General features: G+C 62.3%; 2 protein-coding genes across 10 annotated transcripts in view; one reads left to right on the top strand and one right to left on the bottom strand.

The window, feature by feature from the left end:
- Positions 1–21,617, top strand: part of DOT1L (DOT1 like histone lysine methyltransferase) — a 78,334-nt gene that overhangs the window by 49,806 nt on the left and 6,911 nt on the right. For 3 of the 7 annotated variants that reach the window (XM_032252348.1, XM_032252345.1, XM_032252351.1), the window contains 11 exons: positions 158–295; positions 781–906; positions 2,464–2,948; positions 3,147–3,282; positions 3,950–4,096; positions 6,024–6,138; positions 7,802–8,385; positions 8,819–9,024; positions 11,153–11,217; positions 11,773–12,717; positions 13,192–17,720. In XM_032252348.1, the coding sequence (XP_032108239.1) occupies positions 158–295; positions 781–906; positions 2,464–2,948; positions 3,147–3,282; positions 3,950–4,096; positions 6,024–6,138; positions 7,802–8,385; positions 8,819–9,024; positions 11,153–11,217; positions 11,773–12,717; positions 13,192–13,793 (3,549 nt within the window). In that variant the 3' untranslated portion in view covers positions 13,794–17,720. Of the gene's footprint in view, positions 1–157; positions 296–780; positions 907–2,463; positions 2,949–3,146; positions 3,283–3,949; positions 4,097–6,023; positions 6,139–7,801; positions 8,386–8,818; positions 9,025–11,152; positions 11,218–11,772; positions 12,718–13,191; positions 17,721–21,617 lie in introns of those variants that run through there. The other 4 variants (XM_032252350.1, XM_032252349.1, XM_032252346.1 and 1 more) reach the window with 3 other exon arrangements.
- PLEKHJ1 (pleckstrin homology domain containing J1) lies at positions 15,388–21,605 on the bottom strand. 3 transcript variants are annotated; one of them, XM_032252356.1, is made up of 6 exons: positions 21,165–21,356; positions 20,945–20,955; positions 20,784–20,850; positions 19,180–19,270; positions 19,027–19,090; positions 15,388–15,957 (listed from the first exon to the last, which is right to left on the bottom strand). In XM_032252356.1, exons 1-6 carry the CDS (start codon positions 21,256–21,258, stop codon positions 15,781–15,783), a joined length of 504 nt encoding a protein of 167 aa, XP_032108247.1. In that variant the 5' UTR covers positions 21,259–21,356; the 3' UTR covers positions 15,388–15,780. The 3 variants fall into 3 exon arrangements, with proteins under 3 accessions (XP_032108247.1, XP_032108249.1, XP_032108248.1); XM_032252358.1 differs by lacking the exon at positions 15,388–15,957 and adding an exon at positions 18,229–18,938 and having other exon boundaries at positions 21,165–21,605; XM_032252357.1 differs by lacking the exon at positions 15,388–15,957 and adding an exon at positions 18,229–18,938 and having other exon boundaries at positions 20,945–21,012; positions 21,165–21,452.

The following is a 21,617-nucleotide window of genomic DNA, read 5'->3' as shown; positions in this document are numbered from 1 at the left end:
GGCAGCTGGGGCGCAGCCGGGCGGCCTTCCTGTGGCTCCCGTCTAGGCCTCTGTCCGGCCATTTCTCCTGGGCTGGGCTGCAGGGGTTTCCATGCCTGGGGGCTTCCTTCACATTGGAGGCCACCAGCGTAACCGCCACCCCACCCTGTGTCCCCAGCTGGGTGTGAAGGCGCTGACCTACAACGACCTGATTCAAGCGCAGAAGGAGATCTCCGCCCATAACCAGCAGCTGCGGGAGCAGTCGGAGCAGCTGGAGCAGGACAACCGCGCACTCCGCAGTCAGAGCCTGCAGCTGGTGGGGGCCGCCGCGCCGGGACAGGGACATAGAGGGAGCCAGAGGGACCCCGCCTGGGCGGGTGTGTCCTCTGTGCGGGCGGGAGGCTCTGGAATGCCGCCTCTGTTGTGGGGTTGGTTCCCAGACGAATTGTGAGGCCTGTGAAAGCTTGTGGAGCCCGTCACAGCAGGCCAGCTGTGGCAGGCTCGAGGTGTGGGGTCCCGTGAGATCCCCCTGCTGTGGTGTGGGTGCCAGAGCTGCCTCGTCTGTCTGTTTGGGCCCCAGTCTTCACTGGTTCCCCATCCTCAGCTAGTGAAGCTCGCCAGGGCCACACACGTGAGCAAGCAGCTAGGCCTCATGTGGGTGGCTATTCCAGAAGCGGGTTCTGTTCTCTAAGCACGCAGGCTGTTGGCCGAGGCTGGTCCAGGGAGCCCTTGCCCTGAGGGTGCGGAGTGCGCCGTGCTGCCAGTCAGCCAGTTGACGCTGTCGCGTCCCTGTCCCATCAGCTCAAGGCTCGCTGCGAGGAGCTACAGCTGGACTGGGCCACGCTGTCCCTGGAGAAGCTGCTGAAGGAGAAGCAGGCCCTGAAGAGCCAGATCTCAGAGAAGCAGAGGCACTGCCTGGAGCTGCAGGTGGGCTGGGCGTGGGGCTACACTGCGAGGTGCCCAAGAGGCTCCCGTCGGCCTCCCTGTGACAGCATTGAGGCCCCGGGGTGGTTGTGGATGCAGCAGCCTAGGAAGAGGGTGGAGGAGGCTTGTGGAACCTTCTCTCCTAGGCTGCAGGCTGGCCGTGTGGACGGCTGCGCCTCACTCTTGCCCTTAGCTCTCTGGGGCATGTCGGGCGTGCTCAGCTGAGTGCACAGTGTTGACCTAGGATTTCTTGGCTTCCTCCTCCGACTGCTTCTGCAACAGTCATGGGCAAAATTTGCTCTAGAAAATCGCTGGAACAGAGCAGGGGCTCATGTTTGTAATCCCAGCGCTTTGGGAGGCTGAGGCGGGTGGATCACTTGAGGTCAGGAGTTGGAGACTAGCCTGGCCAACACCGTGGGACCCTGGCCCTACCAAAAATGCAAAAGTTAGCCGGGTGTGGTGGTACGTGCCTATAGTTCCAGCTACCGGGGAGGCTGAGGCAGGAAGATCATTTGAGCCTGGGAGGTGGAGGCTGCAGCGAACCGAGATTTTTACACTGCATTCCAGCCAGGGTGACAGAGCCAGGCCCTGTCTGAAAAATAAAATAGCTCATACTTTCTGACACCGAGAAACGTGTTTATGGAGGCCGAGTAGAGGAGGCGTGGAGCAGGGCGTGTGGCGGGAAGGTGCTATCCTCCTGGGCAGGAGCTCGTGCGCAGCTGCCGTGCAGTCTGGAAAGCAGCAGGTCGCGGGCTTGGTTCTCACAGCTCTGTGCCTTCGAGGCTGTGCCTGCCTGCTGAGCTCACATGTCCCCGGCGTGTTTTCACTGTTGATGGGCATGGTGCCTCGTCACCAGCTCTCTGTTGTCCTTTCAAAGGCCTTCACCAAAGCCTTGCTACGAGGCTGCCCCGAGAGGCAGGAGCCCACACATGCTGGCATCGGGAAGCGCCACCCACATGCGGCCTAGCTGCTTGCTCACGTGTGTGGCCCTGGCGAGCCTCAGTAGCGTACCTTGAGAAACGGAGGTCGTGACCTCGTTCCCACAGCCAGGCCGCATGGAGTAGAGGCCTTGGGAGGAGCATATTTGGGTTCAAACTCTTTTTGTCATAGTCTGTTTTCTGCAATAAACGATATGTGTTTGTTAAAAGAAAGGAAAGCAGAGAAACAGAACAGACAAACCGAAAGGAAAAAGCCCTTCCCAGACTCCACGCCAGGGGCAGCACTGCCAGGCTCCAGTGGCGTGTCCCGCCACAGGTGTCTCTGCATGTTTCACACTTAGAGTCTATTTTAAGAGACCAGAGCACTCTGTATCTTCCTGTTACTCTTTTTGGAGAATGTGTTTTCATGTCAATGGAAACCATCCTTGGCCCTCCATGTTACTTAATTTGACGTCCCCAAGCTTCCCAACCCCGCTTGTAGGTATTCAGTGGTTTTGGTTTTTCCATCCCACATGAGCACCAGGGTCCTGGCCGCCCCTCCAGGGGTCCGTCTGTGGCACAGCCCTGGGTCCCTGGTGTGGTCCCAGGCAGGGCGGGTCTGACGCCGCCTCTCCTGCTGCAGATCAGCATCGTGGAGCTGGAGAAGAGCCAGCGGCAGCAGGAGCTCCTGCAGCTCAAGTCCTGTGTGCCACCAGACGACACCCTGGCCCTGCACCTGCGCGGGAAGGGCACCCTGGGCCGCGAGCTGGAGCCTGACGCCGGTCGGCTGCATCTGGAGCTGGACTGCGCCAAGTTCTCGCTGCCTCACTTGAGCAGCATGAGCCCAGAGCTCTCCATGAATGGCCATGCTGCCAGCTATGAGCTCTGCAGCGCGCTGAGCCGGCCCTCGCCCAAGCAGGACACGCCCCAGTACCTGGCCTCACCCCTAGACCAGGAGGTGGTACCCTGCACCCCCAGCCACGGCGGCCGTCCGCGCGTGGAGAAGCTGTCTGGCCTGGCTGTGCCCGACTACACCAGGCTGTCCCCGGCCAAGATCGTGCTGAGGCGGCACCTCAGCCAGGACCACACGGTGCCAGGCAGGCCGGCCGCCAGCGAGCTGCACCCGAGGTAAGTGCCCTGGCTGGTGAGGGTCTGCACCTGGTGCCTGTGGACTCCGTCTGGTGCACTCCAGCTGTTGGAGGTCTCAGCAGGAGGGCATCTGTTGAGGAGACCAAGGTGGGGAGGTGTTGGGCCAGGCCGCTGCGCCTGAGCACCAGCCGGAGGCACCAAGTGGCCCTTGAGGGTGACTGCAGCTTCTCATTCCAGAGCTGAGCACACCAAGGAGAATGGCCTTCCCTACCAGAGCCCCAGCGTGCCCAGCAGCATGAAGCTGAGCCCCCAGGACCCGCGACCCCCATCCCCTGGGACCCTGCAGCTTGCTGGAGAGAAGAGCAGTGAGAAGGTGTGGGCCACAGCCCCTGCCTGGTGCTCATGGGGGTGCTCAGCAGAGGCAGCCCTGGCAACTTGCTAGCAGGGGCTTGTCCTGGTTGACCTTGGGGCACGGTGAAGGACTGGGGCTGCCTGGGGGACGTTGTGGCTGAGTTGGGGGGGCAGGCAGTAAGGACAGGTCACAGGTGATGCTGGGCAGGTGCCATGGAGGGTGTGGGGTTTGTCGGGGTGTCCCTGATGCCCTGCTATTCTCAGTGATGGGTGGTGAGGGCTGGTGGAGACTCATAGCCCAGTTTGGAAGGCTGCTGCCTATGAGGACTGCCTGGGGGCACTGGCCTGTGTGTGCAGGGATAGATGGTGACGTTGCATGGACTTAGCAGTGATAGATGCAGGCCCAGGGAGGCTCAGTGGCCCCACAGGTGACAGCCCACTGAGCCGGGCGGGTAGGCTGGAGGGAACACATGGGCATGGCTTTCAGACACGACACCAGGAACGTGCTGTGCCTCTGGAGTGACCCAGCGCTGCTGTCCAGGAGTTCCTGTGTGGGGCAGGTTGCGGGGCCTTGGCAGCCTGGGGGCCGCCTTGAGAGAGCAGCTGCGGGCCCCTGTCTCGTGGCTGTGGTTCCGGTGTCCTGGAGGGGTGTGTTGACCTGCAGCCTGGGGCCCGGTGTTTGTCTGCAGGGCCTGAGAGAGCGTGCCTACGGCAGCGGCGGGGAGCCCATCACCAGCCTGCCCATCAGCATCCCGCTCAGCACCGTGCAGCCGAACAAGCTCCCGGTCAGCATCCCCCTGGCCAGCGTGGTGCTGCCCAGCCGCGCTGAGAGGGTGGTGAGTGCTTCCCAGGGAGGTCCCCAAGGGCCACATTGAGGCCAAACCGTTTGGGGTTCCCGAGCGCCAGCTCGCTCGTGAGGATTCACATGCTTTAACGCCTGAGCTTGCGACAGTGCAGTGAGGGGGCCGTGCGCACCCGGTGCAGCCACTCAGCTCTGCCGCTGTCGCCAGCCTTTTGCTTTTGGGTAAAAGGTGGGTGCGCAGGTGGAGAGGGTGTCACGTCTCGGTTGAGGAGGAGCTCAGAGGCCCAGCCTGGCTCCCAGCCTCCTCCTCACGACGCTCCTTTGCCTGCCGTGGCCCCGGTCATCGCAGCCGCTCTTGGGTTCTCCCACACCACGCCGTGCCCGCAGAGAATCTCATCCTGTGGAGCATGGGTGGGGTTTTCTGGGCATTGAGCTCTTTCTTTTTAAAAAATTTTCTGTTTCAGGTGTACATTTTCATGGTTTTTAGCATTTTTTTTTTTTGAGATGGAGGCTTGCCCTGTCACCAAGACTGGAGTACAATTGTGCGATCTCGGCTCACTGCAGCCTCCACCTCCCAGGTTCAAGCGATTCTCCTGCCTCAGCCTCGCAAGTAGCTGAGATTGCAGGTGCCTGCCACCATGCCCAGCTAATTTTTGTATTTTTTGTAGAGATGGGGTTTCACCATCTTGGCCTGTCTGGTCTTGAACTCCTGATGTCAGGTGATCCACTGGCCTTGGCCTCTCAAAGTCCTGGGATTATAGGCATGAGCTACCACACCTGGCCAATTTTTGTATTTTTTTTTTTTGAGACGGAGTTTCACTCTTGTTACCCAGGCTGGAGTGCAATGGCGGGATCTCGGCTCACCGCAACGTCTGCCTCCTGGGTTCAGGCAATTCTCCTGCCCCAGCCTCCTGAGTCGCTGGGATTACAGGCACGCGCCACCATGCCCAGCTAATTTTTTGTATTTTTAGTAGAGACGGGGTTTCACTATGTTGACCAGGATGGTCTTGATCTCTTGCCCTTGTGATCCACTCGCCTCGGCCTCCCAAAGTGCTGGGATTACAGGCTTGAGCCACCGCGCCCGGCCCCAATTTTTGTATTTTTAATAGAGGTGGGGTTTCACCATGTTGGCCAGGCTGGTCTTGAACTCCTGGCCCTCAAGCAATCCACCTGGCTCAGCCATCCACAGTGCTGGGATTCCAGGCATGAGCTCTGGCACCCAGCCGGGTTTTCTATTTTTACACGCCTCTGTCTAATTCCGGGGCATTTTCTTCACCCCAGAAGTGATGCTCTGCTTAGCAGTCACTCCTTAGCCCTCCCCCAGCCCTCCCAGGCCCCTGAACGTGCTCAAGTCCAGGCCTGTCCCGCCTCTTGACTTGGTGCGTGATGGCATTCCCCAGGTGGATGGAGTGCGCTGTCGTCATCCCAGCCCAGTTGATGGGCACCGAGTTGTCTCCACGTGTTGGCAGTTGTGAATCCTTGTGCTGTGAATGTCGGGTCCAGGTTTTGTGTGGATGGAGGCTTGTTCTTTGGCTCATGTGGAGCCTCTGGGCCCCAGGGTCACTCTGCTGACCTTTGTTGGACCTGCAGTGTGGCGGCCTGTGGGTGTGTTCTCACGTGGCAATCCTCGCCCCACGTGACTGCTGACATTTGTCTGTGCTGCTCAGAGAAAGCAGCCGGTTTCCCTGTAGAGGGTGGGCGTGGGTGGTTTGTGTTGTGCCCAGTACCCCCGTCCCACAGCCGGACCCTGGGACTCCCACCTCCTGACCTCCCTGCCTCAGGCCCGCCGCATCATTCACACGCTGGCGCTGCCCTGCGCCACCCACCCAGGGCCCTGCTGCAGTCCTTCACCCGCTGCCCTCTTCCCACCCCGGACTGGACGGTGACCCCGGCCAACTGCATTCACTGTTACCAGCTGGGTTCTGGGCCTCCCCCTGACACATTGGCTTTTCTCTCTGCAGAGAAGCACCCCCAGTCCTGTGCTGCAGCCCCGAGACCCCTCGTCCACACTTGAAAAGCATATTGGTGCTAATGCCCACAGTGCTGGGAGCAAAAGCCTTGCCCTGGCCCCTGCAGGTAACGTCCCCCCTGTGTCCTATCCTCGGGACTTGGCTGCTGCTGCTGCCCTTCAGAGCAGGAGGGCTGGGTGCCGGGAGTGGAACAGGGCTTCCGGGGCGATCATCGGGCTGCCCTGGACCACCGGGCCTCCTTCCCGACATCCTTTCCTGCATCCCACAAGCTGGGATGAAGATATGGCCCAGCTTCGGCCATGACAGCCTCAGGCCTGTGTCTCCCGACACTGACACCTCACACCTGTCTGTATTCCGCCGTGGGGTCAGCCCCAGCCCTGTTCGGGCTCCTGCACTCTCAGCTGGGAGGCCCCTGACTCAGTGCACGGTGGCACACGGCCACGGGCCTCTGTGCTGGCGGCAGCTTGGTTTCGGGTTCCGTGAACAGTCTCTGCTGGTAGCCCAGTTTCTGTAAAGAGCCAGAGGGGGCGCCGCGCAGGTCTCTGTCATGACCGTGCAGGGCTGTCTAGTGTGGAAGCCACAGAGACACTGCCAGTGAGTGTGGCTGTGTGCCAGTGAAGCTGCTTACAACAGCGGAGGGCTCAGGCTCTCAGGCTTGTCTGCTGGCCCTGTGTTGACATGTGGCGTGATGTGGCATCTACTTTTTTAGGAGTAACAAGTAAAATGTGACCCACGCCTATAAGCCCAGCACTTGGGGAGGGAGAGGTGGGCAGATCACCTGTGAGACTGGCCCGGCCAAAAATGTGAAACCCCGTCTCTACTAAAAATATAAAAATTAGCTGGGTGTGGTGATGGTCACTTGTAATCCCAGCTAATCGAGAGGCTGAGGCCGGAAAAATTACTTGATCCTGGGAGGTGGAGGTTGCAGTGGGCCGAGATGATACCTCTGCACTCCAGCCTGGGTGACAAGAGCGAAACTCCGTCCCCAAACCAAAACCAACAACAAAGCAACAGCAGAGTGCAGAGCACACGGCTGCTGTCAGGACTGGAGGCTCTAGGGTGGCTGGGCGGCGTCAGGGTTGACCGCGTGAGGGCCCTGGAGAGGCCACCCAAGCCCGGCAGCTCTGCTCTGGCAGGCTTGTGCCCTTGGGATGAGGTCTGTTCTGTGAGAGGCAGTGGCAGTATCGGGAGGTGTGCACCTGGGTCATAAATAGGCAACTAACTCCAGCCGCCCTTTGTCCTGGGTGGTCCCAGAAGTGCACAGCTCACTGTGGGCTGGGGAGCGCGGCCTTAGCCTTCAGGGCAGCCATAGGCTCGAGGGTCCAAGCTGAGTTGTTGTCTGAGAACAGGAGGGAGGGAGGCCACTGAGCCATGGGCTTTCCTTGAGGTGTCTCTGAGATCACAGGGGCAGAGGGGACCTCACAGGTGCCCAGCTCAACGGGGAGCCCACACCGGGAAGCTTCTTGAGGGGAGGCAGCATCTCAGCCGAGACCTGCAGGGCACAGGCAGCCCAGATGAATGGGAGGAGGCACAGGGTCAGCCCTGAGCCCTGAAGTTGCCCACAGAGTCTTCTGGTTCCACCACAGAGGGGCCATTTCAGCCTCCTAGCCCTGTTCCCTGCTTCATCGCCTCTCCTGGAGCCCACGGAGCTCCTGGAGGGAGGTACTCCCACAGCCTGGCTTCCTAGTCAGCCAAGGTGGGGCCCAGCATCTCCCCTGTGGACTGAGGCAGTCTTGCGTCGCCTAAGAACCCCATGTCCTTCCCGGCAGGCTTCTCCTATGCTGGCTCGGTGGCTATCAGCGGGACCCTGGCAGGCAGCCCAGCCTCTCTCGCTCCTGGAGCCGAGCCTGCCGCCTTGGATGAGTCCTCCAGCTCTGGGAGTCTGTTTGCCACTGTGGGGTCCCGCAGCTCCACGCCACAGCATCCCCTGCTGCTGGCACAGCCCCGGAACTCGCGCCCGGCCTCTCCCGCCCACCAGCTCTCCTCTAGCCCCCGGCTCGGTGGGGCTGCCCACGGCCCGCTCCCCGAGGCCAGCAAGGGGGACCTGCCCTCCGATTCCGGCTTCTCAGATCCGGAGAGCGAGGCCAAGAGGAGGATCGTGTTCACCATCGCCACCGGCGCGGGCGGCACCAAGCAGTCGCCTTCCAGCAAACACAGCCCCCTGACCGCCAGCGCCCGCGGGGACTGTGTGCTGAGCCACGGCCAGGACAGCCGCAAGCGTGGCCGGCGGAAGCGAGCGTCAACGGGGACGCCCAGCTTGACCGCAGGCGTGTCCCCCAAGCGCCGAGCCCTGCCGTCTGTCGCTGGTCTTTTCACGCAGCCTTCAGGGTCTCCTCTAAACCTCAACTCCATGGTAAGGATGGGGACCGGCAGGGCCAGGGAGCACGGCCCATGGAAGAAAGACCAGAGGGAGGTGGGGGGCCATGACAGAGGCCGGTCATCTGTCCCCCGCCACATGCGGCCGTGGCAGCCTGGGAAGAGGCGGCCCACAGCTGCCCCAGGGGTTTGGAGCAGCTGTGAGCTGCCTGAAAGCTTCATTCTCGGCGGTGGGGCCTTGGTGGAGGTGGGCACACGAGGAGTGGGTGTGGGGGCTCTGGGCTGTGGGTGTGGTATGTGAGGACCAGAAGGAACCAGGACTGAGGCCGCATGGGCCACCCAGACGGAGCATCTGTTTTCTCAGGAAACTCTGGGGTACAGGCAGGAGCCTCCTGGGTCGTGGGTGGGGCTCTCCTGCCTTGGGATCCTGGCCTGTGCTGTGTGCATCTGCTGCGTCTGTCTGCCCTCAGGTCAATAACATCAACCAGCCCCTGGAGATTACAGCCATCTCATCCCCTGAGACCTCCCTGAAGAGCTCCCCTGTGCCCTACCAGGACCACGATCAGCCCCCCGTGCTCAAGAAAGAGCGGCCCCTGAGCCAGACCAATGGGGCACACTACTCCCCGCTCACCTCCGACGAGGAGCCAGGCTCTGAGGACGAGCCCAGCAGCGCCCGGCAAGTCCAGGGTCCCGGATGGGGGCAGGGCCTGGCAGCAGGGGCAGGAGGTGTGCACTCACCATGCGTGGGTGAGGAGGGTCAGCAGACTCCGAGGGGGTGCCCTGGAGGGGAGAGAGGCATCTGTTTTGTGAGGGACCTCCCTGCAGGTCCTGGGCTCTGTTGTGGGCAGGGCCGGCCTCCTAAGTTGTTGGGGGTGGGATCCTGGCACACAAGTGGGGACACCAGTTAGAACCGGCCAAGCTGGCCAGGCGAGGCGGCTCGCACCTGTCATCTCAGCACTTGGGAGGCCACGGTGCGCAGATCACCTGAGGTCAGGAGTTGCAAATCAGCCTGATTAACGTGGAGAAACCCTGTCTCTACTACGAATATGAAATTAGCTGGGCGTGGCGATGCACGTCTGTAATTCCAGCTACTCAGGAGGCTGAGGCTGGAGAATCGCATGAACCTGGAGGCGGAGTTTGCAGTGAAGCAAAATTTCGCATTGCACTCCAGCCTGAGCAACAAGACAGTGAAACTCTGTCTCAGAAAAAAAAAAAAAATGCCAAGCTCAGTAGGAGCTGAGCGCAGCAGGAGAGACCTTTCAGCAGTGAGGCGTTTGGGGCTCATCTGCACGCCTTGCTCAGTGTATTAGAGGAGCTTTACTAGATAAACTTAACCTATCAGGTCCCCCTTTTAAAGTGTGCACTTCAGAGGTCTTTGGTATGTCCGCGTTACCACTGCCGAAATCCAGAACCTTCCATCCTCTCCAAAGAAACACTCACTCCCCAACCCCTCCCCAGAGCCCTTGGCATGACCCATCCTACCTTCTGTCTCAGTGACTCTGAGGGCTCGAGGGACCTCCTAGGAGTGGAATCACAGAGGGTGTGTCTATTTGGGTCTGGCATCTCTCCCTGGTCCTCAAGGTGACTGGAGGTGCGTCACCATGCGTCCACCCGTTGCTGGGCTTGCCATTCTTGGCAGTTGTGAGTGGCACTGCTGTGGCCGTGGGTGTGCGTGTTGTGTTTGAAAATGAGTTTCCAGGTGTCTGGGCGGAGGAGCTGGGTGACCCAGCCCTTGTGCTCCTCAGCAGCTGCACCATTCCACCTGCTGCCATGGGCACACGGCGGGGCTAAGGTCCCCACATCCTTGCCACGATGAATTTCTCTGTTTGATTCTAGCCGTCCAAGTTGTTGCGAAGTGGTATCACATTGTGGGGTTTTTGATTTTTTTTTTTTTTTTTTGAGACGGAATCTTACTCTGTTGCCCAAGCTGGAGTGCGGTGGCGCAGTCTCAGCTCACTGCAACCTCCACCTCCCAGGTTCAAGTGATTCTCCTGCCTCAGCCTCCCGAGTAGCTCTGGCTGCAGGCACCCGCCACCACCATGCCTAGTTGATGTTTTTGTTTTACAGAGGTGGGGTTTTGCCATATTGCCCAGGCTGGTCTGAAACTCCTGGCCTCAAGCGGCCCGTCTGCCTCTGTCTCCCCGCGTGCTGGGATTGTAGGTGTGCGCCATCGCAGCCAGCCCTGAGAGCTCTTGGTGGTGGTCTGAGTTAGTTCGTTTTGCTCCGCTCCAAATACGCATGCCCGTTAAATAGAAAACATCCTAGCACGTGGGTGCTGTTTGCGTTGGGATTGCTCAGCTTAGTGTTTGCAGAGTGTTTGGGAATTCTGGTGTCCCTGCTGTGTTCCTGGGACACTGGATGAAACCAGCCCCGTGAAGCGTGTGGGTGGACGTGGCTTGCACGCCGGCCTGCGAGGCGGTGGCGTTGTCTGCCCCCTGAGGCACCGAAGTCTGGGGCCAGGGGAGGAAGCTGGGAAGGGACCTCTGTCTGGACGCCCACGCTTCTGTGTGCTTGGGAAGTGGCTTCCCCATTCAGCTGCCATGCTCGAGCTCTTGGCCCCTTGTCCCAGCACAGGCCCTGGAGTCTCTACCAAGACAGTGCCCTTGTGGCACGATGGGGGTGGATCCCAGGGCCCAGCTGCACAATCCGGGCCTGACCCAGGGTGGCTGCATGGATCTCCCGTCCGGCCCAGGTGCTGCTGCTTGTCTACCGTCTCCCCACTCCTGGCTGTTTGCTGTCAGCATTTGCATCACTCTTAGTATGCACCTGGGTTTCAAACATTAATGACGTTTCTTTCTTAACAGAATTGAGAGAAAAATTGCAACTATCTCCTTAGAAAGCAAATCTCCCCCCAAAACCTTGGAAAATGGTGAGTAACAAGTGCTCTGGGACGTGGCCAGGCCTGTCCATTTGGCCGTGGTGCTGTTAGTGCTGCTGACCGCAACACTGGGGGCTCTGGGCTTCTGGAACTGCTTCCGGGAGGCCCTCACGGCAGCCCAGGGCCTCCGCGCACACGCCGCACTCTTGCAGTGGGTGCTCACCTGCAGGTGTTCGCCTTGGGTGCCTTGTTCTTTTCGGACCCTGGCCTTCCCCCAAGAGGTGTCTGCTTTCATCGTCTGTTGAGTCTGCGTCCTCTGTGAGGCCCCTGGCCTGCTCAGGGACGACCCCACCTTTCCTCCCAGAGGCCTCTGGCCTCCAAATTTTCCCCAGAGCTAAGGTTGAGCTCATCCTACCCGGGCTCCTCTGACACCCTCTTGAGCTGCCTCGGTCCTGTCCCATCCATTCCCGTCTCATCCTGTGCTGTGCCCCGCCTGTTGGGTCCCAGCCTGCTTGGCGTCTTGCACATCTGCGGCAGCCCTGTCTGCAGAGTTGTTCGTGCTGCGGCAGCAGCCCCGGTTAGCCTCATGGCTTTCCTCCTTGCCAGGTGGTGGCGTGGCGGGAAGGAGGCCCGCGCCGGCCGGCGAGCCAGTCAATAGCAGCAAGTGGAAGTCCACCTTCTCGCCGATCTCCGACATCGGCCTGGCCAAGGCTGCGGACAGCCCCCTGCAGGCCGGCCCCACCCTGAGCCAGAGCTCCCTGTTCGCGTTCCGGCCTGCCCTGGAGGAGACCCCCGCCGATGCCAAGCTGGCTGCCCACCCCAGGAAAGGCTTTCCCGGCTCCCTGTCAGGAGCTGACGGACTCAGCCCCAGCACCAACCCTGCGAACGGCTGCACCTTCGGCGGGGGCCTGGCCGCCGAGCTGAGTTCACACGGCTTCAGTGATGGTGCTTCTCTCCCCCACAAGGGCCCCGAGGCGGCCGGCCTGAGCTCCCCGCTGGGCTTCCCCTCGCAGCGCACCAAGGAGGTCTCGGACACCAACCCTTTCCTGAGCAAGAGGCAGCTAGACGGCCTGGCCGGGCTGAAGGGCGAGGGTGGCCGCGGCAAGGAGGTGGGGGAGGGAGGCCTGCCGCTGTGCGGCCCCGCGGACAAAAGTGCGCTGCCCGCCGGCAAGGCCGCCAAGGCCCGGGACCGAGAGCTCGACCTCAAGAACGGCCACAACCTCTTCATCTCCGCGGCCGCGGTGCCTCCCGGAGGCCTCCTCAGCGGCCCGGTCCTGGCCCCGGCGGCGTCCTCTGCAGGCGGCTCGGGGTCCTCCGCCCAGACGCACCGGCCCTTCCTGGGCCCCTTCCCGCCAGGGCCGCAGTTCGCGCTGGGCCCCATGGCCCTGCAGGCCAACCTGGGCTCCGTGGCCGGCTCCTCCGTGCTGCAGTCGCTCTTCAGCTCTGTGCCGGCCGCCGCTGGCCTGGTGCACGTGTCGTCCGCTGCCACCAGACTCACCAACTCGCACGCCATGGGCAGCTTTTCCGGGGTGGCAGGCAGCACAGTTGGAGGTAGGCAGGGCTGCGGCCCCTTCCTTTGCAGGTGTCCTTCCCTGCCCTCTGGGGCCAGGAGCCGAGCAGCTGGTCCCCAGCGTCTGGTCATGGTCCGGAACTCCAGTCCTGCGGGGAGAGGGCTCCCGCTGAGTCCGTGTGTCTCGGGTTCTCTGGTTATAACGGCCTCCCTCTTGTTTTCAGAAGGCCACGGTGCGCAGGGTCACCAGGGCATTCCTTTCTCCCGTGGAGGTCACCTGTTAGGTGTGGCCGCCCGGGCTCTGGCAAGGCTCTGGGAGCTGGCGTTGGGTAAGAGCGAGTCCCCGCAGTGCCTGCCCAGACCGGGCGGAGGAGCCTTGGGGCTGCTGCTTGTGCTGGGTGCCCGCACGCCCGGCGCCGCCGTCTCGCTGTCCTTTGGTGAGCCTGCGGCTGCTTCTCTGCACGTGACCGGATGCTGCCGCCTGTTGAAGCTGCCTTTTTCTCTCCTGTTTGCAGGTGTCTTTAACCACGCGGTGCCCTCCGCCTCTGCTCATCTGTTTGGAGCCCGTGTCGGCCGCGGGGCTGCGTGTGGCAGTGCCACGCTGGGCCCGAGCCCGCTGCAGGCGGCGGCCAGCGCCTCGGCCTCTTCCTTTCAGGCCCCGGCCTCGGTTGAGACCCGGCCGCCCCCTCCGCCTCCGCCTCCCCCGCGGCCCCCGCCTGCGCACCTGGGCCGGCCCCCCGCGGGGCCTCCCATCCTCCACGCTCTCCCACCTAACGCCGCCTTGCCTCCTCCCCCAACGCTGCTGGCCTCTAACCCTGAGCCCGTGCTTCTGCAGAGCCTCGCGTCCCTCCCGCCTAACCAAGCTTTCTTGCCCCCCGCCTCTGCTGCCTCTCTGCCGCCTGCTAACGCCTCTTTGTCTATCAAGCTCACCTCCCTCCCGCACAAGGGCGCCCGCCCCTCCTTCACGGTGCACCACCAGCCCCTGCCCCGGCTGGCCCTGGCACAGGCCGCGCCCGGGATCCCGCAGGCCAGCGCCACGGGGCCGTCCGCTGTGTGGGTGTCCCTTGGCATGCCGCCTCCTTATGCCGCGCACCTTTCAGGGGTTAAGCCGCGATAAAGACCTTGCTTAGCTAGCAGTGCATATTGTGTAAGGTAAGGCCAGAGCCCCGCGCGGTGGCTCCCTCCAGACACTGAACTGTCCTTCCTTTGGCAGAGAAGATGGCCACAGGGCTCGGCAGAAGGGCCGGGGGTCCTGAGGAGGGAAGCGAGAGGAGGGACTGCAGGACGGGCACCGGCCATGGCATGGCCTGAGCATGTTGGCTTCCAGCTGCCCACAGCTGGGTACCTGCGGTGATGCCGCAGGACGGAGGCCAGCCCTGGGGGCAGCTGTGCCAGCCCCTGTGGGTGAGGCTCACGGGGTGCCATGCCAAGGATGGGTGCAGCCCCTCGGGGCTGGGAGTAGCCTCCAGGGCTCCATCTGCACCAGGCCCAGGTCACTCGGGACAGGTGGCGTGGTGCGGTGTCAGCTGCAGAGGTCCTGGGAAGCCAGGTTGGCAGGACGGACGCCTCTGGTCAGGGCCATCTGGCTGATGGCCTCGGATACCTCTCATAGGGAGCCGGTGAGGCCCCTGGTATCCCGCCTGCCTGGGGGGCTCATGGGTTCCCAGTGGGGCTGAGAGGCGAGCTCTGTGCCCTGCGTGATCGGGCTGCCCCCGGGACACGGCCGATGGCGGCCGTACTGCTCTGTGGCTGTGGCCGAAAGCCGAGGGCTTCCAGCCACTCAGACGTCAGCACCGAGGTGCACAGGCTGACGTAGATAGCGCCCGCCTTTGCACCAGGGGAAGTGGGAGGCTGGAGTGAGTTTGTGGCCGTGAGGCCTTCAGGGAACGTCCCATCCACTCGTCCTCCGAGAGGTGGTGGAAACTGGCTGCTGACCCCCGAGGGTAGTTGGCCACCTGTGCCCTCCGGGGACATGGCGTGCCGGGCAGTGAAGTGCAAAGGTGCCCTCTGCTTCCCCCTGACCTTCTGCCTCAGGGGGCCCTGGGACACAGGCCTTCATGGGCAAGCCCACATCTCGCTGGGCAAGGAGAGGTGGACTGGTAGCCGAGGCAGAGGCAGGGCCGGGGCTGGCCGGCCTGGCCTGCCCTGCAGTGTGCTGAAGTAGAAGGAGGAGCGGGCCTGGCGGGTCAGGGCGGGCACCTGTGGGCGGGACGGGCTCCTACAGGTCCCACAGGAGATGTGCTGCAGGTAGGGTGGCCTTAGTGGGACTTGGCTGTGCGTCTCTGGAGGAAGGCCGGAGCTTGGCTGGCGTGGCCAGGTGTCAGGCTCCCCGGGCCTGCTGTGGCTGGAGGGGCCAGCGCCCTGCCTGTCACGGTGCTGGCCCCAGGTGGCGAGTGTGCTCGTGGGAGGCCTCGGTCCCCGGCCCGGGTGAGTGTCAGGCTCCCCAGGCTTGAGGGTGACAGACTGCCCTTCCCACTGTGCCCTCCTGCAGGTAACTAGGATTTCTACCTCAACCGCGAGACCTATGCAAGGACGGTGTGGACCAACTGCGCCCGCGGCACCTGCCCGCCGGCCTCCCACCCTGACGGCAGAGGCGAGGACGACGGGGCTCCACTGTGAATCGGCGGCGCGCGCCACAGGAGGCTGGGACTGGTCCAGTTTGTACTGTCGATAGTTTTAGATAAAGTATTTATCGTTTTTTAAAAAGTATAAACAATTCTGACTTATTTTATTCCATCTAAGTGGTAAAGGCAACTTATTGAGAAATATAAATATCTATATATGAGAGATCTATATAAAGACACGTGTCTGCAGGGCGGGCCCGCCAGCGGATTCGCCGACAGCCTGCCCCGGTGCTATCTCGTCCCCAGGCCTGCGCCTGCCTCCGCCCGCTTGGTGCTGACTAGACGCTGACGACGCCGAACCCCGTCCTCGGAAACGCCGCCCGGCCGGCCCCCCCCGACGACGCACTGCTCCCGTACCAAAGGCAGGCCCGCCGCTGCCACATTCCTCGGAGGCCCCCCGTGGCCTGAGCCCCTTCCCGAGCCCCTGGCGCCTGCGCTGAGCGCTCCACCCCCGCCCCGTCACTGTGAGCCCCGGACTGTTCACCCCCGCGGGGCCTGGGTGGCGCCCTCGCGTGGGGGGGCCCCGCGCCGTGCGCTGCGATGGTGCTGTGAGGACGGCAGGCGCCGGACAAGTGCATTTACTTTTGTATTTCTCGGCTTCCGTGGCTCGCAGCGCGCCCTGTGACGCGGGCAGGCCTGTCGAGGGTCCCCTGGTGTTTCTGTACAGGAGAGAGTCACACTAATGAGTGGCAGTATTTTATAGAGATGTGATAAGAATTTATAAATTTCATAGATTTAACAGCTTTTATTTTTAGATGGTATAATGCACAGTGAAGAGGAAAGAAAGGTGCGGGGAAATCCTTATTTATTCAGAGTGTACAAAATGGCCACAGGGTCAGCCCCCACCCTACACCCCTCAGTTGCAGTCCCCAGTGGTCCAGACAGCTGCCTGAGCCTCTTCCTGGCCCACGTCCCTTCTGTCAGGGTCCCGCCTGGCACCCGGCCCTCTAAGTGGGTGTGCTGGGGCCGAGGTGCGCTGCTGAAGCCTGGCCTCTCTGGCCCTAGGCCCTGGGATGGCATCTGCCCCCCATTCTGCAGCCTTGGGGGTGCCTGGGACTGGGCGTGCAAGGAGAGGGCGAGGCCGGGCTATGGCCGGCAGTCAGAGCCACTCAAAGCAGTTGGTGCCTGGCTTGTCCAGGCAGTGCTGTCTCTGCGCGCTCCCTGGAGGATGGGGTCTGGGAGTCCTAGCTCCTTGCACATGGGGCCCAGGCTGTCACACCCGTTGAGCCCACCTTCTCAAGTTGCTGCTGTGAGGTGGCATCGGGCAGCCCTTCCCCAGGTGTCACAGAACCACCCTCCAGGGAGCTGCCAGCCCTGCGTTCTGGTCCCTACCACGTGGCCTCCGGAGAGGGAGCCGCGGAGGAAAGGCTCCTGTGGTTGCTGGGTGGGGGTAGTCCTGTGTGGGAGGACCTGGAAGACCCCTGCTTGTGCCTGGTGGGGGGGTGCTGCCTCCCTCTGGCCCCCAACAACCTGTCCCTCAGACCCCTGGCCCCCCCAACCTAGCTGAGTTTTGAAGATGGTGCTCCAAACCTGTCCTTCCCACCCCCACGTTGGTGCTCTCAGCTTGAAGGTGCTGTGCCTCTGCCCGAGCCCGGCCTTCAGGATAGGCAGCCTGCTCCGTGCCGCCACCGGCCGGAAATGCTCCAGGGTTGACGGCAGAGAAAGCATGGAGTCCCCTGGCCTAGAACAAGACACACTCTTGAAACACTGTATCACTTCTGCCTCCCCCCAGGGGACAGTGGCTGCCGGGGTGCCACTGCGGCCCCTGCCCACGCAGACCACCACGTGTTTAGGACACGCACTGGGTCTCGGAGCCACTGGCCCAGGCAGAAGTCTCCTTGAGCCCCCTGGGGCACGTGTGAACTAGCAATGCTGCTGCCCGCAGACGCCCTCCCACTCTGAGCCCTAGGCCATGTCCTCCTCAGACACTCCCAGACGGGGGTTGGTGGCGGTTGACAGTGGAGGCTGGTGCTGGTGCGCAGCCTGAGCTTCCATGGGCAGCTGGCAGGACCTGCGCTGCTGCTGACCGCGGGCAGGTGGCGCCTGGGAGTGGCTCTTGCTCAGGAATTGATAGGAACCCTGATGACTAGGACGCCCCCTCCTTGGCCCGTGAGGCACACTCGGTGACTTATTTAAGACTTGCCCCTTAATTTATCCGCCCCAGGACGCGTCAGTCTGTTAAGTGGTCAGCAGGGCCCCCTCCCCCGTCATCAGTGGTCAGCCCCCCACGCGCTGCTGCTCTATGTCGGCCCTTGTCTGTTGCCCTCAGGAGGCTCTGCTGTCTTCCTGGTGAACTGTGTTTGGATTGCGCACATTGTCACGGTCCGCCCCTGGGCTGCGGGCGCCCCTTCCTCTGGGCACCCCTGCGTTCTGCTTCCCCACCTCTAGACGCTGTAATAAACAGACCATTTTCACTTGGACCTGTGTGAACGGCAGCGTTTCTTTCGGGTGGCCTCAGGTGTCTCCTGATGGCAAGGGAGTCATCGCTGAAGCAGCGGGGTGCAGGGTCTGGGGTCGCTCCTAGCAGAAGCTCTGAGGGCCGACACCAGGAGGCCCGAGCCTGACTGCATCAGGCTGTGGGCAGACTGCCTTCAGATGAACGCAAAACCAGATCTGCAGCCCCGACAACACCGGCAAAGTCGTTTGCCACATCGGAGGGACAAAGCCAGCCCAGGCCCCATCCACACTCCGGGGGGGCGTGGGCAACGAATGCCAGGTGGGGACCCCAGGTCACCGCAGGACTCCCAATACCACACAGCAGCCCCATCCTCCCAGGCTTGGGTCTCGGCCTCCACCTGTCCGGGCTCGGGTTCCAGGCCTCCCCTCAGTGCAGGAGACCCAGCCCCAACCTCTCAAGACCCCAAGCCTTGCTTCTCTGGGGTGTGGACTCCCCAGCCGCCCCTCCCTCTCCTTCACTGCACTGCCATCCACTGTGAAAAAGAGGTACCTTTATTTGAACAGGACAGGCACTTCCCCAGGCCCACAGCCGGGGCTCCTGTCTGCAGAATTCACAGCTGGTGGGGGGACTCAGCCCCCACGCCATTCACAGCTTCTTCTGGCCCTGTACATTCATTCTGTGCAGGGCGGAAGGGCCACACAGCCCGGGTGCCCACCAGACCCTGGATGCACAAAACTCAGGCGGGGCATCGTGGGAGGGCGCACATCCCGGCAGCAGCACATAGTGCCAGGTGCCAGGCCAGTCGGGTGGGTCCTGGGGCCCTGAGGAGGGCGGCTTGCTGGGCAGTTTCACAAAACGCAGCGCCTGCCCACACCCACCGGCTTCAGGCTTTGGATGTCTCCAAACCAAAAACCTCCCGCTGAAAATCCAGGTGTGAGGGCTGGGTGTGGGGGCTCGTGCCTGTGGTCCCAGCCTACTTGGGAAGCTGAGGCAAGAGGATCATTTGAGCCCAGGTCAAGGTCACGGTGAGCTATGGCACCACTGAAGCTAGCCTGGGCAACAGTGAGGCCCTGACTCAAAAAAAAAAAAAAAAAAATCCAGGCATGGCCAAGCAACTCAGGGCTGGGCAAAGGCCAGTCCCACCCAGCTGCACGCCAACCACCATGCCCTGCACTCATGCCTGCAAGCCACTCAGCTGGAACCTGGCCTCCTCGGATATGCCGAACTGCTCCAGGGGGTCCTGTGGGGTGGACGGATGGCCATGAGCCAGGGCCGGAGGACTCTGCCACCCACAGCCCCACCCTGGCCACCCGAAGCCCTGTACACACCTTGCCTGTCACCTTCCGGATTTCGTTCCTGTAGAAGATGAGGCTTCTCCGCATGAACTCGTAGCTAGAGAAGAGGGCGGCACAGGGGTCAGAGGCCTGCTGTGCATGGCTGCTGTGCCCACCCCAGCTGTGCCCACGGCCGCCTGGCCCCACCTGGCCCGACGGAGAGCCTCCATCCACTCCTGACACTGCTCCTCGCTGCTGCACTCAAAGTGATACTTTCTCTCGGGGTCCTCGATGAAGCCTGGGGAGGGAGCACCTACGTCGGTCCTGCCCACAACCACAGGGGCAGCTTCCTCTTGCCAGTGCCCAAAACCACCCCCCCTGTGGCCCCCACAAAGATGTGTTCATGTCCTGACCCCCAGAACCTAGAGGAGCGTGGCTCCATTTGGAAATAGGGCCTCTGCAAATGAAATAGTTAAAATGAGGTTGTCGCTGGGTGCAGTGGCTCACGCCTGTCATCCCAGCGCTTTGAGAGGCCGAGGTGGGAGGACTGCTTGAGCTGAGGAGATTGTCTCTGCAAAAACAAAAATCAGCCGGTGTGGTGGTGGGGTCTCGTAGTCCCAGACATTCAGGAGGCAGAGGTGGGAGGATTGCTTGAGGCAAGGGGGTTGAGACTACAGTGACTTGTGATTATGCCAGTGCACTCCAGCCTGGGTAACGAGATCCTGTTTCAAAAATAAAATCAAGAGGGCTGGGTGCTGTGGCTTACAGCTGTAATCCCAGCATTTCAGAGGCCAAGGCAGGCGGATCACCTGAGGTCGTGAATTCGAGACCAGCCTGGCCAACGTGATGACACCCTGTCTCTACTAAAAATACAAAAATTAGCTGGGCATGGTGGCAGGCACGTGTAATCCCAGCTACTTGGGAGGCTGACGCAGGAGAATCGCTTGAACCCGGGAGGCAGAAATTTCAGTGAGCTGAGATGGCGCCACTGTACTCCAGCCTGGGTGACGGAATGAGACCCCGTCACAAAAAATAAAACGGGGTTGTCAGGGTGGGCCCTCAATTCTGTTTGGTGTCTGTGTAGAAGGAAACGTGGACCCAGACGCGATGCAGGGAGGACAAGGTGAGGATGGAGACAGGGATGTGATGCTTCCACAAACCAAGGAAGCTGGAAGATGATGGCCATCACCAGGAACTGGGATCGTGTCTCATACTGAAGCCACTCTGGCAAACTCCATCTTTCCCCGAAGATGGGAATCTTAAAACCCAGGAGAGGCCGGGCGCGGTGGCTCACGCCTATAATCCAAGCACTTTGGAGGCCAAGGAGAGCGGATCACCTGAGGTCGGGAGTTCAAGACCAGCCTGACCAACATGGTGAAACCCCCGTCTTTTTTAAAAACCAAAAAAAAAAAAAAACCCAGGAGAGCCACACCCCTCTCACTCCCCCACCCCCACCTGGGGTTTCCAGCCCAGGGCCATACAACAATGTAGACCCACGCTAATCTCGACAGCTAGGGAAACGCTTTGCATGCTGGCCCGTCCGCCCCGTGAGTGCAGCCTGGGCCCACAGGAAGAAAGAGCCGACTCTGGGAGGGACCCAAGCTTAAGTGGACTTGGCAGGTAGGCACGGCGGTGCCCGCCAGGAGGACCTGACCTTGAGCTGGCTGTGGACAACGCACTCTTGTGTCTGGGGAGGGTGGCGCCAGGCTGGGGACACAGAGGCGGCCTCGGGCGCCTGGGGAGGGGACAGTGCGGCGCTGCGGGTGCCCCGGGCTGCTGGGGGCGCCGCCGGCCTCCCCAGCCGCACTCACTGATGGAGAAGGTGCCGGGCTCTTCCCGGGTGACTCTGCAGCGCTCCAGCAGCAGGGCTCCGACGGGCTGGAGGAGACACGGGCGCCGGGACGCGGCGGTGAGCGCCCAGCCTCCGCGGGGCGCAGCCTGGCACCCGCCCGCGCGCCCGGGGCGCCCCTACCTCGGCCTCGTCTGTCCGGAAGTAGAAGAGGAAATTCACCACGAGCTTCACCAGCCGCCGCTTCAGCACTGCGAGCACAGCGCACGCTCAGGGGCGCAGGCAGTCCCCGCCCGGATCCCCGCCCTCCACCCCAGCGCCCTCCACCCCCCCCGCCCTCACCCGGACCTCGGCCCCCGCCTCCAGTCCCTAGCACTGTCCCAGTCTCCCGGGTCCCGCTCACCGCTGCCCTTCTTGGGGCCCCTCATGCCCAGCTCGGCCGCCATCTCGGCCGGCTGCCGGGACAGCGCCTGCAGCTCCTTCTCGTTGTACCGCATTGTTCCGCGGGGAACGCGAACCCGCGCCACGCCCTCCCGGCCGCCGTCCCCGCTCGCGCCGGGGCCGGCGCCAAAAAGGTCCCAGGGCGCAGACACGGAAGCCCCGCTGGGGCTAGTGCGCCTGCGCGCCTTGGGCCGGCCATGCCGCCCGTCCCCGCAGGGTGGCACTGGCGACCCAGGGAGGTGGGTGCACCGGTTGGTTGGGGAGACGGACCGTCGTTACTAAGTTAACTGAAATACATCGGACCAAGGTGGAACAAAATCAAGGCACCCCCGTGATGGCTGGCGCCCCTTGTTAGAACGGCCAGGCGCAGGCGGAGGGAGCGATAACATCTCCCGGAGGGTATCAGCCGCCCTCT

Source organism: Sapajus apella, unplaced genomic scaffold (genome assembly GCF_009761245.1).
Source record: "Sapajus apella isolate SASKATOON/1434 unplaced genomic scaffold, GSC_monkey_1.0 scaffold77, whole genome shotgun sequence".
Lineage (NCBI taxonomy): Eukaryota > Metazoa > Chordata > Mammalia > Primates > Cebidae > Sapajus > Sapajus apella.
Note: the sequence above shows the minus strand (reverse complement) of the source record. Positions and strands in the feature narration are given on the sequence as shown.

Excerpts from the sequence above, each read along its gene's own strand:
- PLEKHJ1 (XM_032252356.1), bottom strand. The coding sequence starts at position 21,258 with ATGCGGTACAACGAGAAGGAGCTGCAGGCGCTGTCCCGGCAGCCGGCC. Across the intron at positions 19,271-20,783 it reads GCCCGGCACCTTCTCCATCA|GCTTCATCGAGGACCCCGAG; the intron begins GTGAGTGCGGCT and ends CTCCCTCCCCAG. Across the intron at positions 19,091-19,179 it reads GAGGCTCTCCGTCGGGCCAG|CTACGAGTTCATGCGGAGAA; the intron begins GTGGGGCCAGGC and ends CCTCTTCTCTAG.